The sequence below is a fragment of the Lactuca sativa genome, chromosome 1 (assembly GCF_002870075.4).
Source record: "Lactuca sativa cultivar Salinas chromosome 1, Lsat_Salinas_v11, whole genome shotgun sequence".
Taxonomy (NCBI): domain Eukaryota; kingdom Viridiplantae; phylum Streptophyta; class Magnoliopsida; order Asterales; family Asteraceae; genus Lactuca; species Lactuca sativa.
In genome coordinates, this window is record NC_056623.2 from 28,511,890 (window position 1) to 28,529,306 (window position 17,417).

A 17,417-nucleotide genomic window follows, 5' to 3' on the forward strand; every position below is an offset into this window, starting at 1 on the left:
TGCTGGTGCGGAATGCATTGGCGACATCTGCCAACAATCTGGCACTCGCAATCGGGTCCCGAGCCCCATGGTAATCTGGAGATCCACAAGCTCTGAACTCCCTGAATGTTAGTGTCCGCAACACATCATGGTCGCCACCTTGGTGCGGAAAGCACTCAATCTCTCATCTAGAAGCTCCAATATACCCTCCTTGATCATGTCAAAGATCATAGGAGTCCGATCTAGGATACTGTGCATGATCTCAAAGGAGATGAACTCCCTAGTCTGGTCGTCTAGCTACTCGGCTCCAGAACCCAAGCCTGATCCCTCACCGGCGCCTAAACTGTCGATTGGTCTAGTGCGTAAAACCACCATTATGAAAAACACATCATAATAAACATTAGATTACTAATCATATCTCGAGGGATCACATATATTACAAGTTCCTTGGATTCATCTCAACCTTCCTTGACTCGAGTACGGATTCTCTGCTTTCAGTAGTACGGTCCTATACTACCTTCCACATCTATCCGTACCTTCTTCAAGAACTGTCTTGACTTCACCAAGTCCCTTCTACTACTAATGCTTCACGCGCTACTCTCATCCTAGGCTTTCCCTAGGGTAATCACCATCCCACCCTCCGCCATCAGCTGCATAAGAAGTCCCTGCTATCTCCCCTAACTAGCTCGCGAATACCATTACATATCACTAAGACTAAATAGAGCCAGACCTAACCTTCTGAAATTATTTAGTCCTTGCAATATGTAACTTAACATATTCGTTTACTAGTTAGTAAAAGATAACTAGAACTCCTAAAAGCACAAAGCAAGCAACATTCGAGAATTGAGTAAACATAATCAAGCATATCCTAATCAGGCCATCATATCACTGACTAATCTGTTCTAGCATGCAGTTCATAAGCTCATACACATATATCAGGCACATAAGGCATCCTTCTTAGATCCTTAGCCCTAGTCTAGCATGTAGTTCTCATAACATATCATAACATAAACTTGTATGGGTAATTTGGTAGTACTTACTTGAGCCCGACTTATTGCATGCACCACACCTTTTTCTCTTTTCCAAATTTTTTTTCTATTTTCAAAGTTCTTTCAAAATGATTTTATTTAGAAAATTTTCATACCAAGTCCTTAGTTTGATTTCAGACACACCCGAGAGTGTGCCCAAATCCCTCAAACCAAGGCTATGATACCAACTTGTAACATCCCAAAAAATACAGTCCAAAATTTTCATTTTTTATCATTTAAGAAAAGCCATATTTCATCAAACATCATAATAACAAAACCATAAGTATCAAACGTCATGAATCATGTATCTCAAAAATCTCATATCATCTATCAATATATAAAAATCATATCTCAAAATATCAGAGTGACTCCTCCCAGGCTGAAAACTGTGGTGTGTGTCATATAGTCATCCCGAGCTCTTCCCCTTACTAACGGAAGTACCTAAAACCAAAATTGAAAACTGTAAGCACGAAGCTTAGTGAATCTCTCCAAACTACCACATACCATACACATACATGCAACTAAGATATATGGGCACCCCCTCCCCCACTCTCATGGATATTCGGGCCCCGCCCATACTCTGTTGTCTAGGAGATTCGGGCCCCGCCCACACGCCGTTGTCTAGCAGATTTGGGCCTCGCCCACACTCCGCTACTAACATGCGTACAAGTATCACAAAGAAAACAAGTATATCTATTCATATCAAACAGTCACATAACTATACTCAAATAACACTACGAGATTCGGGCCCCGCCCACACTCGATTTCTATCAGATTTGGGCCCCGCCCACACTCAGCTACTAACATCTCACATATACAGGCCGTCCTTGGTGCCTTAGATCCGTTCCGACTGAAGGAAACTCACCTCTCAAGCTAGTTGCTGAAATCTCACGTGAGGAATCTCTGATAGCTGCTCCAACGACTCCCTGGCTATAAATTCACAAGCAACACTTGGTCAAAAACTAAAAATCCTTATAAGGGTAAAATGACCATTTTACCCCTGGTCAAAGTCAAAGCTTTGGTCAAAGTCAATCTTCTGGTTGACCCAACTCATTGAGTTGCTCCATCAACTCGTCGAGTCCTAGGACCTGAAATTGCGATCTAACTTGTCGAATGTCCCACTGACTCGTTGAGTTCCCAGGCTACGCATAGTCGCAATCTACCGAATCAACTCGTTGAGTCCCTTCACCGACTATTCGAGTTCTACCTTAAGCTAAAACGGGACAAACCAAATTAACACGTCGAGTCCCTTTATAGACTCGCCGAGTGCCTCTGTCTGATTGAGCCATCTCAATGGATTAACCTCCTACCCTTTATATCCAAACTCCATACCTCAACTACACACTGGGAATACACTTTTAAGGGTAAAGTTTCCAACTTTACCCACTATTATTCCTTCTTAATTGGTTTAGCTCAAACCCTAACTCTCTAGAACATTGATCTTGGTCTACAAGCCATAATACTCTAAACCAAAGCACATTATAATAGATCTAGGCCTTGGACATCAGTTGGGCACGTAAAGTTCCAAGCTTTCCTTCCATGTATCACCTTTTAGGGCTAAAAAGGCCATTATAATGTTTTTAAGCTTTCATGGGGCTTCCATGGTCATAAAGTTTTCACCTTTATGCCATGGAACCCCTTCTAGATTCCAGATCTGAAATGTAAGACACTTGGGACGTCCAAATCCCAAGGACCGAGGTTCTGGAACCAAAACCCTCATAAAAATGGAAGTAAGTAGATCTAATGAATGATTGGTAAAGTTACAGACTTGATTACCAGAAAGAGATGAGGATGGAAGGAAATCCCTGGATCTACTATCTTCTCCTTGAACCTTCTAGCTCCTTCTTCTTCTTCTTCTTCTTCTTCTTCTAGCTTCAAGAACACACAAAATCACTCAAGAATGGCTCACAAACTAACAAAATGCTCTAGTGTTTCGTGGATTAGGGTTTGGGACTTGGAGGCTGGAAATGAGGCCACAAGGTGGGGATTAAGTTGCTTAAATAGGGTGTAAAACCCCGAAATTAGGGTTTCATTTTGGTAGGCCTACTCGCCGAGTTGAGGGATCTAAACTCGTCGAGTAGATGGTTTAAAACCCGTGTCCAGTCTCGCTTCTACTCGACGAGTTTGGGGTTCCCAACTCGTCGAGTAGCTCTACAAAAATAAACAATTTATAAATAAATGCATACTAGGAATGAGGCGTTACACGAATCCCCAAGCTATCAATTTCAAATAACATCCAATTAATAATGGAATTTCAAGTCCATAACTATCAATACATATGATGAGACTTAAAACTTAATCTTGAAGATCGATTAGATCTTAAACAGGTAAATAAATATTAAACAGCAAGAACACGAAAATAAAGAACAAGTCAAGAATGAATCAAACGAGTCGAATGATTATAAAATAACCCTCAGAAGAGCTCGATCAAGAACATCAACTGTAGAGGGTTGGAAGATTTACAAGAACGATAAAGAAAATCAAAGCTATCGTAATTCTCTATCTTGTAATCTAGATCGTTAACTTTATTATGCATGCAAGCATATACTTATATAATAAACCTAACAGGCTCTCGGTTGGACAGGCCCAAACCGGAGTACAAAATATCTGGACTAACAGCCGAGCCCAATGACGCAATCTTCAAACGAATCTTTAACCTAACAATCTCTCCCTTTGTGTCAATTGGAGCGAGATCTTCACTTGTTACTTGGGCCAGCAGCAGCAGGTACCTTCTTCTTCACAGTCTGAAACAGACGAGAGATCAGAGCAAGTATCGTCTGCCTGAATTTGATGTACCATTGGATCATGTCGTTGAAGTACTTGATATCATCTGCTGCATTCTCTTTACACCTTTGGATGATCAACAACACGTGCTCTAGGCAAGCAGTAGTGTAAAGATGTTTGTCAGCTAAAGCAAAGAGACATTTCTGTCCTTTTGCTCTAGTGAACATGACCGAATTGCGTCACGGGTCGATCTTGCCCATTTTCATTTGATTGAGATCACTGGCCGATCCCACAGGAGCGATCTTTGGTTTCTTCTTGAAGACTGTGGCTACCTCCTGATCCATTAGGGCTACCTCCATGATGTAACAGACTAACATCCTTTTGAGATGGTCTATAATCGGACCATATTCAGCTTCATTCGTCAAGAGGATGTTATGCAAGACGATCCAATCATGAGGATTTAGGTTCGGTAGATATGCCAGGGATATAAGATGTTCAGTTCTTGCAGACCCTCGAATCACCTTGAACCGAACATTAATGAATCTTCCTTCGGTATAAGGCTTCAAAACTCGAACATTCACTATCTTCTGGGCGCTCCATGTTTGATACTGAGGATGAGCAGCCTTCAGATAGAATTCGATCAACTCCCTATCAACCTCAGGGTTCGGATGAGGGACTTCAAAAATATTTGAGAAGGCGTGGAAGATAAACGCCTTTCGAGTCAACGGCATGTCAAACTGCGAATCGATAGAGTTAAAGCAGTCGAAGGAGATCACCGGCTCGAGCCATAGGATGCTAGGAGTATCTATGGCCTCCTTAATCATTCGCTCCCGAGTCCAGGCAGGGAAGAGAGTCTTCCTGCTCTCAAGGAGATCGTGGGCTTCTTTCTTCTTGCGTTCGGCTTCTTCAGCCTCTCGCGCCACACGATTGATATCATCATCAACATTGCGACTGTTTTTACGTTTCAACATGTCCGCAATGGTTTCTGTATCTTCATCTTCTTCCTCAGCTATGTTCTTCCCTTTATCCTTCACACCCGAACCCGAAGTTTGACCAGTCGGAGGCGGTTCGGTTGTGTGAGTAGCTTTGGAGGAAGGAGGTGGTTTCGATCCGGTCTTCCCTTCTCCCCCTTGTTTCGGATCGGACACGAAACTAGGTAAGCCTTCGATTTTGCTGAGAAGGTCCATGGCAGGAGAAAGTTTTTCAGCAAGGGTTCGCCTCACCGAATGATTTAGAATCGGATCGTGTGCTTCTAGGATGTTAGATAGGGCAGCGTGTACATCTGAAACACAAGTTTTTATAACCTCCCGTTCGGATCGAAGAGCTTCAAGCTGTTGCTGTGAGTTTGAAAGCTGAGTGCTCTTGACCTTGACGTCGGTGGTTTTTCTTGCCAGAACGTCCATTAATGAGTTTTCAGCTGCGAGATCCTCTTGAAGCTTAGCGAGGCGCTCATCAATGGAGGCACAAAGGGCCGAGTTGTCATCGCTGATTGATTGGCGAAGTGTAGCGAATGACTGTAACTCCGTTGAGACGAACTTGGCCAATTGCTAAACGATTGGTTCCAAAGTTGTCTTGGTGGCATCAGCGCTCTCCTGTAAGGACTTCAACAGGGAAGAGGCGCCTGAGAATAGTTTATCGACTTTTACGGTCGCAGCCTCACAGGCTTTTGTGGAGGCGTCTATGGCGGCTGTGGCTGAAGCTACCGAATCATGCTGAGCCCTGGAGAAGGCATCAACAATCTTCTGAAGAGCGGCTTCAGAGAGAGAGGACTGGTTGTTGGAAGAAGAAGCAAGAAGTAAGTCAACCTTCTCTTTTAGCTCCTTAAGATGCTTCTTTGTCACTGGAGCATCGTCCTCTTCGTCACTTTGAACCTGAAATGGACTAAAGTAGACCGAATCGAAGGTCATGTTTTCACCGCCAAGGAACGGGTTATCTGCATCAGAGGCATGATCTGGAGATGGTGGGGGTGGTGAAGCTGGGGGTGTGGTGGTTTTTGTAGGTTCAGGTTGAGTGTTGGTTGGGGTAGTTTCGGGTGGTGGTTGAGTGTGGGTAGGTTCGGTTGTATGCTGGGTTTCGGTTTCAGGTGGTGTTTCGGTTGCATCGGTATGAACCCCCGTATCAGATACGTTGGTTGGAACCTTTGCGGTTGTTGTTGTAGTTGTATCAGTGAAAATGGGTGGTGGTATAGGGAAAGAGGTTGGAGGAATAGTGGAAGTGGGGGTTATGGTGGGAATGGAAGTAGGGATTGTTTGAGTGGGTGAAGGAATGGGTGAATTATGGATTTCCATATCTGGGGTAGGAGATCGGGGTGGGGTGTTGCCTCTTGGAGGGGTTTCGCCTCGTTGAGAGCCGTCCGAATCTGAACCCTCGCCTTCTGAGTCACTCGAAGAGGAAGGGATGATAAGCTTTCGCTTCGGTTGAGTCTTCCTTCTCTTCGGCTGCGGTGACTGGGCAGGTTTTGTTTGTTGCCTCTTCTTAGGAGAAGGACCTTTAGGAGCTTTGGTCACTTGCTTCCCTTTTTCCGCCTTTTTGCCCCTGTTAACCGGTTTGTCAGCATCATGGATGGACTTTAGCATTTCCGGTGTAAGTTGCCTAGGTCCAGTCGCTTTGAACTCCTTAATCGTCCGGATGAGCCTGCTGTTAGAGGGAACATTGCCATACATTGTCTCCGGAATAGAGCCAATGAACGAAAACTTAGATGCATCAGAGACGATGATCTTCGTGGTATGAAAAGTACCGACCGAAGACATCGATGTACCAGCAGTAGTGGGAATATCCAACTTATCCATCGCCCATTTGGTGATAAGAATCCAGAACCGGGCAAACGACACCTCAGAATGTCGCGATGAAGAAGAAAGGCTCTGGATGAGCTGTTGCCAAAGGACCAACCCAAAGTCTAGATTGACTCCGTTGTAAATTGCATACATAATCGACAGGAACAATCGACTTGAACCATCGGATCCTGAGCTCCGTTCAGATAAGCCCTTGAAGACGACTGTAAACATGCCGTTCCACTGTGGCGGCAAGCAGGATTTCTTGAACTTCGCAACGGAGGTGAGCACCTCCGTGTACCCCATATTATAGAACATGTTGTACAGATGGCCAAGAGGAATCGTCTCCGGATTAATTCTCGATGGGTCAGCAGCCAACCCTAGCAGTGTACAGAATCATTGTCGAGAAATGGAGGTCTTGTGAACAGCAACCTCGAAGAACACCCGCTCAACGGCTTTGTCGTAATATGCAGTTGCATACACCTGCGAGAGACTCTCCATGGGCACAGACTCAATCCTGGAGAGAGTTGGAGCGATTTGGGAGTACTTCAGGCACTCGATGATCGGCGACATGTAAGAGTCGTACGCCAGAGGGTTCAGATCGATCACCAAGCATTGGTGAGGGCGAATGGGTAGTATATGTGAGGTAGCATGGACGGAAGATGATTCTGCCATTGTTGAAGGTAGAAGAAGAAGATGAACAGTGAAGCTTTTGGGAGTGTTTGCTCTCTTGGAAATTCTGGATGCAGTAAAGAGGTAAATGAGAGTAGAGACTGCCTTTTTATAGTGATTGTAAGGAGAGAGAAAAATCTGTTCAAATCTTCTATGGAAATACGAAAAGGTTTCCCAGAATGACAGATGCGTGACAGTTAAGGCATGTGATGATCACGTAGGAGAGAGAGTGTCAGATTCCTAGGAACACGCCGCCCAACAAGCGCCGTTTCAGAACAAACCGTTTCAAATCCTCACGCGCCTTTAAGTGCCAGAGAGGAATCGCTTGAAATTCGCACACGCGTCCATTATGTCAGCAAAAGAGTGGGCGTTTCAAATTCACACGCGCCCCTTTTTACCACCGGTTGAAATTCAATCCTTTTATTTCCCGCCTGAGTCAGCAACCCTTCGTCTTATCTTTTGAATCACATCTTTTGAATAAATTGCCCACGTGGATGATTGTTGAGCACGTCTTAATAATTAACCACCAATGCAATAAATCAGTCTGAAATTATTAGAACCAGATTTTTGGAAAATCAAGGATTTTCGTGCTTAGAGTGTAAAAGGAAAAGAAATAAAGCAACTCTTTGTAGGAAGAAATGTGATGTCAATAATGACACGAAACAAATGATCCCGGGCACGAATATCTTCCTTCAAGGTCAAGAGAGACCTTAAAGTGTTAATGTGGATTCCCGTTGAATTACGATCAAACACTTATGAATAAATGTTGAAAGGCTTCTTTTAATTAGGCTAATTCAGGGTGGCTTTCGCTTTGACGCAACAATTCTAATCTTGAAATAAGAAAGAAAGTGGTCAAAGTACTTGTGAGACCGGTGTAGTCTGTTGAACAAGTAGGTAGGAATTAATTTTAAATTGGCTTGGAAAATATAAAATCTCAAAAAAAAATTAAAAACTGGATCCCAAGGGAAGAAATGATATGGGGTTTAACAATTTCATAGGAATCACACAAAATAAAATTTGAGATTTCATGAAGGTACATCCATCAATTCTTTGGTGAAAACTTGAGCAAATTAATTGTTCACCATCAATTCAGATTTGGTGTTGAATTTTGGGTTTCACTCAGCTCGTAGTGGCACGAAACTAAGATCATAAACACAGTTGTTGTGTAACCATAAACCTCAGTGGTAATTTCTAAGAGTCTCAAGGGTTACGTTGATGAAACGAATGTAATGGAGAAATGTAATGGAGATGGTGTAAGAAAATAAAGTACCTCAGCTGCAAAAAGAAGGACCAAGCAGAAAACTCTCAACTCATGTGAGAAGAGAGTGAGGTAGCTCACGATTAGAATAAATGTGGTGGCCGTATTGGGAAGACAAGGTTTGTTTATACCAGGTCATTAAGGCTATTATTCAAAATCTTATGAGGCTTGGGACACATACAGCAGCATGCTTCTAGGGACACTTAAGTAATCCAACAATTATATCCCCATAAACGAACGAGCACAAGTAAAATTAAAAGAGAAAAATATTTTTGGAGTTTTTGAAATAGATAATAAAAAAAAATTAAAAGGTAAAAAGTAAGCAAAGAAAATAAGACTCGGAAAAAAAACTTTGGAAAACTTTGAAAAACCGAACCCGAACGTTCGGTTGGATTCGGTTGGGAAAAATTTGAAAAACCGAACCCGAGCGTTCGGTTGGTTTCGGTTCAAGAAAATTTTGAAAAACCGAACCCGAGCGTTCGGTTGGTTTCGGTTTAAGAAAATTTTGAAAAACCGAACCCGAGCGTTCTTGATTTGATCGGTTTCGGTTGGAGTCATTCTCAGAACCGAGCCTTTGATTTCGGTTGGTATTCTCTTCTGAACCGAACCTTGGCTTTCGGTTGTTGTGGCTTTCATGCTTTTTGACAGGATTGTTCCCAAACTTCAGATTCTTGTCTTGATGTGAGAAATATGCATTTTGGGATTGCCAGAATTGTTTCCTTTCACAGAGATTCTTCCTGTATCTCTGGTTCCTTTCACGTTTCTTATTTCTCATCTGGTTCGGTTGATGATGAATATTGGCTTTCATTTTCGGTTTCTCCTTGGCTGGTTCACTTTGAACTGTGGGAGTTTCACTTTGAACTGAGGAACTAGAGGGAATGTCTTCTTTTGCCGAACATCCATTTTCTTGAGGAATGTCTTTCGTACCACTAGTACTTGGCACATCGAAATTATCTGGCTTGTTCAGAGGTTCTGGTATGTATCTACCTTTACTAATCCATGAAGTCTTTTCTGACAAGCCCACCGTTTCATTTGCATTATCGATTGGAGCTGACTAGAAGAACTCATCACAGCCATCAGCATTGTCTTCGTTTACAATAGCTGTGAGTTCAGCAGTTTGATGTTCGGTTACTCCAGTGACCTTGTACACTTGATTTGGAGTGGTCTGGACCTTTTGATATACAACCGCTTTTTCTGCTAAGATCGGGGACTTTTGTTGGGACAATCGAGCGAATTCCACTGAATTTTCAGAAATTAGATTCTTGTGGTTTTCAGGTTCGTTTTTTACAAATTCTGAGCAGTCAACCGTGTCCTCTACAGAAATTTCACTCATGTTGTCGTCCTCATTAAGCTCAGATGCATTTTCAACATCAATTTTGTTTTCTGAGCTCAAGTTGGCGTTTAAAGAGTCAAATTTTTGTATGGTTTCGGTTCTCAGTTTAAGTCTATCATTTTCATCCAAAAGGTTTTTAAGCATGTCCTTGTGGTCCTTGGATTTAATGAAAGATTCTATTTTATCCAGTCCATACATGTATGTCGAATTAATGTCATCAGATGATATCACACTCTCACAATTATAAGCTTCAGCATCGATTTCATCCTCCTTAAACTCAAGGAAGGGCAAAATCATGCGATGGATCTTTTGGCCTATTTCACAGTCCAAGTGAAGCTGAGTAATATTAGAATAAAGACGTTTTGCAATTAAACAAAAAACATTCCGCTGTTTTAACAACTTTAAATTGTCTCTTTGTAAATAAATGTTTTCGTCTTTTATTTTAACTAATTCAGACTCCTTCAACTCGATCCACATGCGCCGCTCCTCACTCTTCGAAGACGCCCTGCTTAATTGATCAGTTAGGTTAGAATTGGTGACTCGAGTTTGAGTTAAACTACTATCTAGATGAGAAATTCTTGTATTAAAATTTTTTAGTTCTTTCTCATATGAGGATTGTGGTACTTTAAATGAAACGAAAACCGATTGTACCTTCTTGATCAGTTCATCGAGCTCATTGAACTGCACGCTAAGCGGTTTGGCCGTAAAGCACATATCCTGCTGTTGCTTCGGTTCATTGCTTCCACCATCAGTGTTGTATCCCCTCATCTGAGACACTTCAGACACCATCAGGCACCTGCCTCCACTGCTCTTTTCTTTAGCCACACAAGCCTTTCCATGCGAAGGCTTCCTCACTTCATCGTCTTCTGAGTCGGTTGACCAAACTTCCACGCCACCGAACTCGTCATCAGCAACTGAAACCTGCACAATAAGAGCATTCATGGAAGGGTTAGCGGTAGATTTCTTCTTCCTCATCTCATCAAGCTTTTTCTATAGCAAAGCTTCCTCATCCTTTTCCTCATCTTTTTCAGCCATCTTTTTGAGGACACAATCCTTAGCATAGTGATTTTTCCCTCCACAGTAGTAACAGCTTACTCCATAATCACCATCTGCTTTCGGTTCCTTCTTGAGCTCTTCAATTTTCGGTTCATTGTTAACCTTTTCTGAACTATAACTCCCCTGCCAGTTTCGGTTTTTGTTGCTAGGGAATCTCTTCTTAATGAACCTCTTGGGGTTAGACACCATCGTAGCATAGTCCTCAGACGTGAGGTCATACTCCTCCAAGTTGAGATCTTCATCCTCCATCACAACTTTACTTTTTGACAGGAGGGCCAGCGAACCTAGGCTTGAAACAACGTTCTTTTCCTGCAGCACAATCTTCTCCTGGGACTTGAGAATACCCACAAGTTTCGCCAAAGAATATGATTTAAACTGCTCATGGGCTTTAACTTTAGACACCACTGCTCTCCATTCTGACCTTAGACCATTTAAGAACGTAACTTTCTGCTCGATAAGCTTCCTTTCGATGTCATGTTTGATCATCCTGCTGAGAAGATGATTGAAGCGATCGAACGTCTGGGTCACAGTTTCTTCGGCTCCTTGCCTGAATTCTCCAAACTCAGATAAAAGCAAGGTTTGGATAGAATGTTCAAGATCCTCATCTGTAGAGTACAGTTCACAAAGTCTATCCCAAACTTCCTTTTCCGTCGTGCATGAGCTTACCAACCTGAAAGTGTCGGACTGAAGGGCGAATCTGATCAATCTTAACGCCTTGATATTGCACTGGAATTTATCCTTTTCATCTTGCGCAATATCTTTAACATCCTTCAGCAGATCATTGTACTCCTTTTGAGTTTTGACAATCCTCGACGTTGTAGAGTGAGAAAACGGTCCATTGATAATTGCTTCCCATATGAGGTATCCATTATCCTTAGATCCTATAACATAGTCTTCAAAGTGATGCGCCCAAACTTCATAATCATGGGTATATAAGATGGGAATCTTCGTGGTTGAACCAATGTTGTTGGAAATATTGATGGGATTCGATTGCGACTCATCCATAATGATCGAATAACCTGTTTAAAGATCAAACTTGTAATAAATCAGATTAGGGCAAAACAATAAATATCAAGATACGTCAATAATGAGATGACGGCTCAATAAATATCAGTAATTGCGGAAAAACCCTAATTGAAAACTTTTCACAGAAAAGATGTGTATCGATTACACAGCCTCCTGCTCTGATACCACTTGTTGGGATTAAAACCCTAATTGAGATTTGATGAACAAGATGCGGAAAATAAGAACAAACACAAATATGAAGATTAGGTCGAATGATCACTCGATTTATTGAATTATGAGGAACAAATTACACTTAAGAAATAAGAATCTAACTCTACAAGAAACCTCACAACGTGGCGGCTACATTTTTCCTCCCTCTCTTAACCCTAATTGTAAATAATACATGACTATTTATAGGGAAAAGACAAGTCTTGGGCTTTTAACCTAGAATTCATCAAAGGGGCCCATTGCCATCATCCATGGAGTGCTTTGAAACCCTACGATCTCCCCCTCAAAGTATGGAATGGATGACAATGCTTTAACTTCCAAAACAAGCATCTAGCGAATAAAAAGATCTGCAACGAGGAATATATGAAGCAATCAACGAATCTTGATTCTTCAATAGTCTTCAAACACGGGCTCTAGGATATATAAACCAAGCACTGAAGTAATGTCTTTAAACTTCATTTTCGAATGTAATCCCAAAGAATCTTCATGAAAACCAAACCCGTCATAAAAACTCATTTCAGAACAAAGAAACTGAATCACTTCTTGTCTTTGAAGAGCTCCCCCTCCAAGTCACAATGATCTTCAAATAAGCTAATGATATAAGCCATCAAAAAAATATCGTGTAACAACCCAAACTTTAAGATTTGTAACGCCACTTGATCGAGAAAATACAAGAAGTCGGAGATATAACAAGTCCTTAGCAGAGCTCGATAAAGAACTTCCGCTGTAAAGGATACTTCTCTGTAAAAGCTTTAACAGAGCTCGATGAAGAACTTCCGCTGTAAAAGCTACCTTCATAATTCTACCACAAGCTTTATAAAAAATCTTCAACTTTGAAAAGTCACAAATCCAATTTCGAATGGTCATACCAAATTCTTCCCCGATCGAAAACATGATTATAAAGCCTTCTTATGGCCATGAGAATGATCTTGAATGGATAAAAATTACTGTGCTCCCCCGCGACAAAATGATATATACAATGAAGTATAAAATCCGAAAAAGTCATGAAAATTTGTCGTTATCACGAAAAACGACTTTTTGAACCTCCAAGACTTGATGGAATCTTTAATTTTCTGTTCACGGAAAAATATGCGCATTAAAAAATTCCAAAACGTTCACCAGCCCTGAAATTTGCAAACTTTTCAAAAAATGGGCTGAAACTGTCACTTTACTGAAATTCTAGGATTAAAGTAATAAATCTGCATTATATTCCCCTTCATTTGTAATAGTTTCTGGAATTGGTCCATAATAGCAAGGCTGTGAAAACAACAGGGACCAAAAGCGTCAATTTGCTGAAGTTGCAAGGACCAATAGTGAATCATTGAGTCATCTTCCCAATTTACCCCCGATTTAAAAAAAACATGACTGGAATGGTAAAATAGAAGCTACGACATTGAACCGATAGCAAAACCCAGCAACTACGAGACTCATTCAAAATGTGAGTTGCGAATCCGAGCCGACAGGGACAACGATTCTGAGTCCATTCACAGTTTTGATTGTGAGTCGTTTTACTCCAAACCAAACAATCGTACTTCCAATATCACCTCCGAATCTAGATTCCAATCAACTCCAAACCTCGAATCATCCTAGCAGCGAATAATCAGTTCCGAATCCGATCTTGCCATTGACGTTCGTGAAAAAAAAAACGAGTGCGAGACTGGTCAAATTTCCAACAACGATCCGTTCCAAATCGATTAATCACAGTACCGATTTTGAGGCATATTCCACATCCGAGTTCAGCAAAACAATTCTAATTCATGTTCTAGATCCGAGTCCCAATTAATTCCGATTGAGAGACTGTTCGCATGTGAGTGCGTTCGCAACATTTCAATTTTGACTTTTTTGTTTTGACTTATACAAAACAGTCTCAATTGACAACCATTCCGACTGAGTTTTCACCAAGATTTCGAAACCCTTCAACAATTCTTGAGTACAACAGATGTTGTTACACACAATAACCCTTAATCAACGATATTCCATATCATCTTTAATCTTCACAGAATGATATAATCAGGAAGCAAAATTGATATTCTATGAATGAATGTACAGACTTAGATCGAACACAAAATCAGATAAATTCAAAATCGATCTTGATAAAGGGATTGATTATGAAATCGACTCAAGAACAGAGGAAAAATGGATTTGAAGAAACGAAAATCACATAATCATGTTTAGGCAAAATGTAGCCGCCACGTTGTGAGGTTTCTTGTAGAGTTAGATTCTTATTTCTTAAGTGTAATTTGTTCCTCATAATTCAATAAATCTAGTGATCATTCGACCTAATCTTCATATTTGTGTTTGTTCTTATTTTCCGCATCTTGTTCATCAAATCTCAATTAGGGTTTTAATCCTAACAACATAACTAGGGTAAAAATACCATTTTACCCCTGACCTAGTTTGGAACAAGACTTAGGCCCAAACCTATAATCCAAAAGGCCCAAAATCCAACTAACCGTTCAAGGCCCATACTTTGCCCAATTTTCCGAATTGGGCGCAAACCCTTACATGGGCCTTACCCTAAAGCCCACTTATTCTCCTAGTCCAAAACACTTACACTCAGATAAAGCAACAAGAACCAAGGCACTTAAGCCCAAAAGAAAGGCCTAACCTGGAAGCCCAAAACACAAAACCCAATAGACTGAGTATGTGGGGCGTACTCAACTGTAAGCTAAGTGTACATGCTAAACGGCTTGTACGCCATGCGTACAGACTTGTACGCCCAACGTACTCACCATTTAGCTATTACCCACTTTAAGCACTTAAAGCTTAAGACCAGAAGTCCAAACCCCATATCTAATCCCCAATAAGCATCTAGAACCATAAAGTCACTGACTTGGTGACTTTGCATTCCCTAAAAGGGCGCAACTTCAAGATATAGCACTTTACTTTCACTAACTGGACATAACTTCATGCATAGGTGATTCTAAACCCTAAAGGTGCCAACTTTATGGACTTTGAACCTCGGAAATACCAAGAGTGGCAAATCATAGATCCTGGAGTGGTGTCAAATGACTAAATCTCATTCATAGGCCAAAAGGGTCCAAAACTCATATAAACTAGATCTAAGCTTCTAATGAACAAGATCATAGCTTTTTACGTCAAACAAACTGGAAATAGAGTACAAAATCAGGATCCATAAGGTCTTCCTTGATCAACAACCTTGCACCAAACTCCTTCTTCTTGATAATGAACCAAAACATACCAAAAAGCACACAATGAGATCAAAAACACAAAGGAAAGGTCTATGGTTTTGAAATGAGGTTATAAGGTCAATGGAGGCTGAGAAATGAGGGTAACATGAGCCATAAGTGTGATTATATAGTGTTCAACCCCATAAATTTGGGTTTCACTAAATGGCACGTACGCCCCACGTATACATACGCCCCGCGTACGTGTCCGGAGTCCTAATCCCATCTCGCATCAGTATGCTAAGTGTACCATGTGATACCCCCCGTGTACTCGCTTCACAACTTGTATGCTAAGCGTACCATGTGGTATGCCCCACGCACTACACAAGGGCCAAAAATGCAACTTTTAAAATAACAAAGGGCAATAATGAAACATACCAAGATTCAAGTATTACAATTCTCCCCCACATTAATAATACTTCATCCTCGAAGTGCGCTACCCCGAACAACTCCGGGTAGTGCTTTCTCATCTCATCATCGGGCTCCTCAGTCCACTATGATCCCTTGCGGTGCTGCCATTGCACCTTCACCAGCTCAATAACCCTGTTCCTCAAGGTTTTCGTCTTCTGATCGAAAATTGCCACCGGTCTCAATATAATCCAGGCGGTCTCACAATAAATACCTGGTTGACATCTCCACATGCGGTTGCTAGCTACAACCTCGACCAATCAATATAAGCGGGTGACAAGTGTCTACAATTGTTACTACAACATCAAATGAAGCATTGTAGGGGGTACATTCAGTCACATAGCTCGATTATAGGACACACTATAAACATTAACTAGAATCTCTCTCTCTCTCTCACATACACACTCACTACAAACCTTGGGATTGGTAGCTTTTAAAACTATTTTAAGTATGGATTTACTTATGTAACAGTACAGTTTGGTTTTCAAGTACATGTATTCTCAGGAAATCACTAAACAGACTTTCAAGACGGATTGGATTTCATGTGACCTAGTTTACTAGCTGTTATAATATATGTCTATCTATTAAGGCAATTCATAACTATTATTATTTGTAAAAACATTGTATTCAAATATCAAGATGGAACACGAATGCTATTTTGTTTATTGTTGTAACTTTTGCTATATATATTCAGTTTACCTGTGATCCATGAACTTATTTGCACACCCCAGCGTGTTCCGCCGCTTCGGTCGGGGGTGTGACAGGTCAATTTCCCGAATGCACATCAAGGACATTACACCCGAAGTGATCATGGTTATCCAACTATCGTACTTGAAGTGGTGGCCTCACAGGATTTGTGGATATGACATTTATTTTTTGGTTCTGCTGGTTCCCTTAATGACATAAATGTTCTTAACATGTCTCATTTATTCGATGACATGTATAACAGGACTGCACCATATTCTTCTTTTGATGTGTGTGGAACGCCATATAGGTATGGATATTATCCATTGGATGAGATCTACCATAATCATTCTTGTTTTGTGAAGTTAGTGTCTTGTCCTAATGATCGAAAATGGTTGAAGTTTAAGAGAGCTCAAGAGAAGACGAGGAAGGATGTTGAACGAGCGTTTGGTGCTTTTAAAATATGTTGGCATATACTTAAACACCCTACAGTTTTTGTTGACGACAAGAAAATAAGTGAGGTCATGTATATTTGTATCATATTGCATAATATAATTCTCGAAGATGAAGGCAATGCAATATGTGAGTATAATGAAAACGAGATCGTTCCACTGACACAAGCATTTGAGGTTGGAAGCAATGATTACTTGGTGAGGAGAGCAATAATTCATGATGTTGAGACCCATCATGTTCTTCATAGAGACTTCAAGGAACATATTTGGACCGTTGACCACATCGATCTTAATGTCGAGCCAATCGATGATTTAGATGGCTAATTTTCTGATAAAGATGTCCTTTTGGTCTATCTATATTTCATATTTTAATTTCTAGGTTTCGTAATTTTATTTTCTATGTTTTATATTTTTAAATTCTATGTTGCTTTTTGTTTAGTTTTGTTGTAATTTCCTTTCAAGCTTAAGGAAATTTTAGTTTTAAAATAATTTTTAAATTCATTATTTTTAATATAAATTAATTTTAGAAAAAAGTAAATATCATGGAAATCATGGAAACCCACGTCTTCTAAATGAAAAAGTCTTATAGCAAGATGGACAATCCTATGTGGCGCATACATAGACTGTGACA

General features: G+C 40.8%; 1 protein-coding gene across 1 annotated transcript; it reads left to right on the top strand.

Annotated features, from left to right (window-relative positions):
• Window positions 1–16,567: 16,567 nt before the first annotated feature.
• LOC111894869 (uncharacterized) lies at window positions 16,568–17,110 on the top strand. The gene has a single exon (XM_023890962.1). The coding sequence runs from the start codon at window positions 16,568–16,570 to the stop codon at window positions 17,108–17,110; it is 543 nt and encodes a 180-aa protein (XP_023746730.1).
• Window positions 17,111–17,417: the final 307 nt, after the last annotated feature.

Coding starts and splice junctions, on each gene's coding strand:
- LOC111894869 (XM_023890962.1), top strand. CDS start 16,568: ATGTCTCATTTATTCGATGACATGTATAACAGGACTGCACCATATTCT.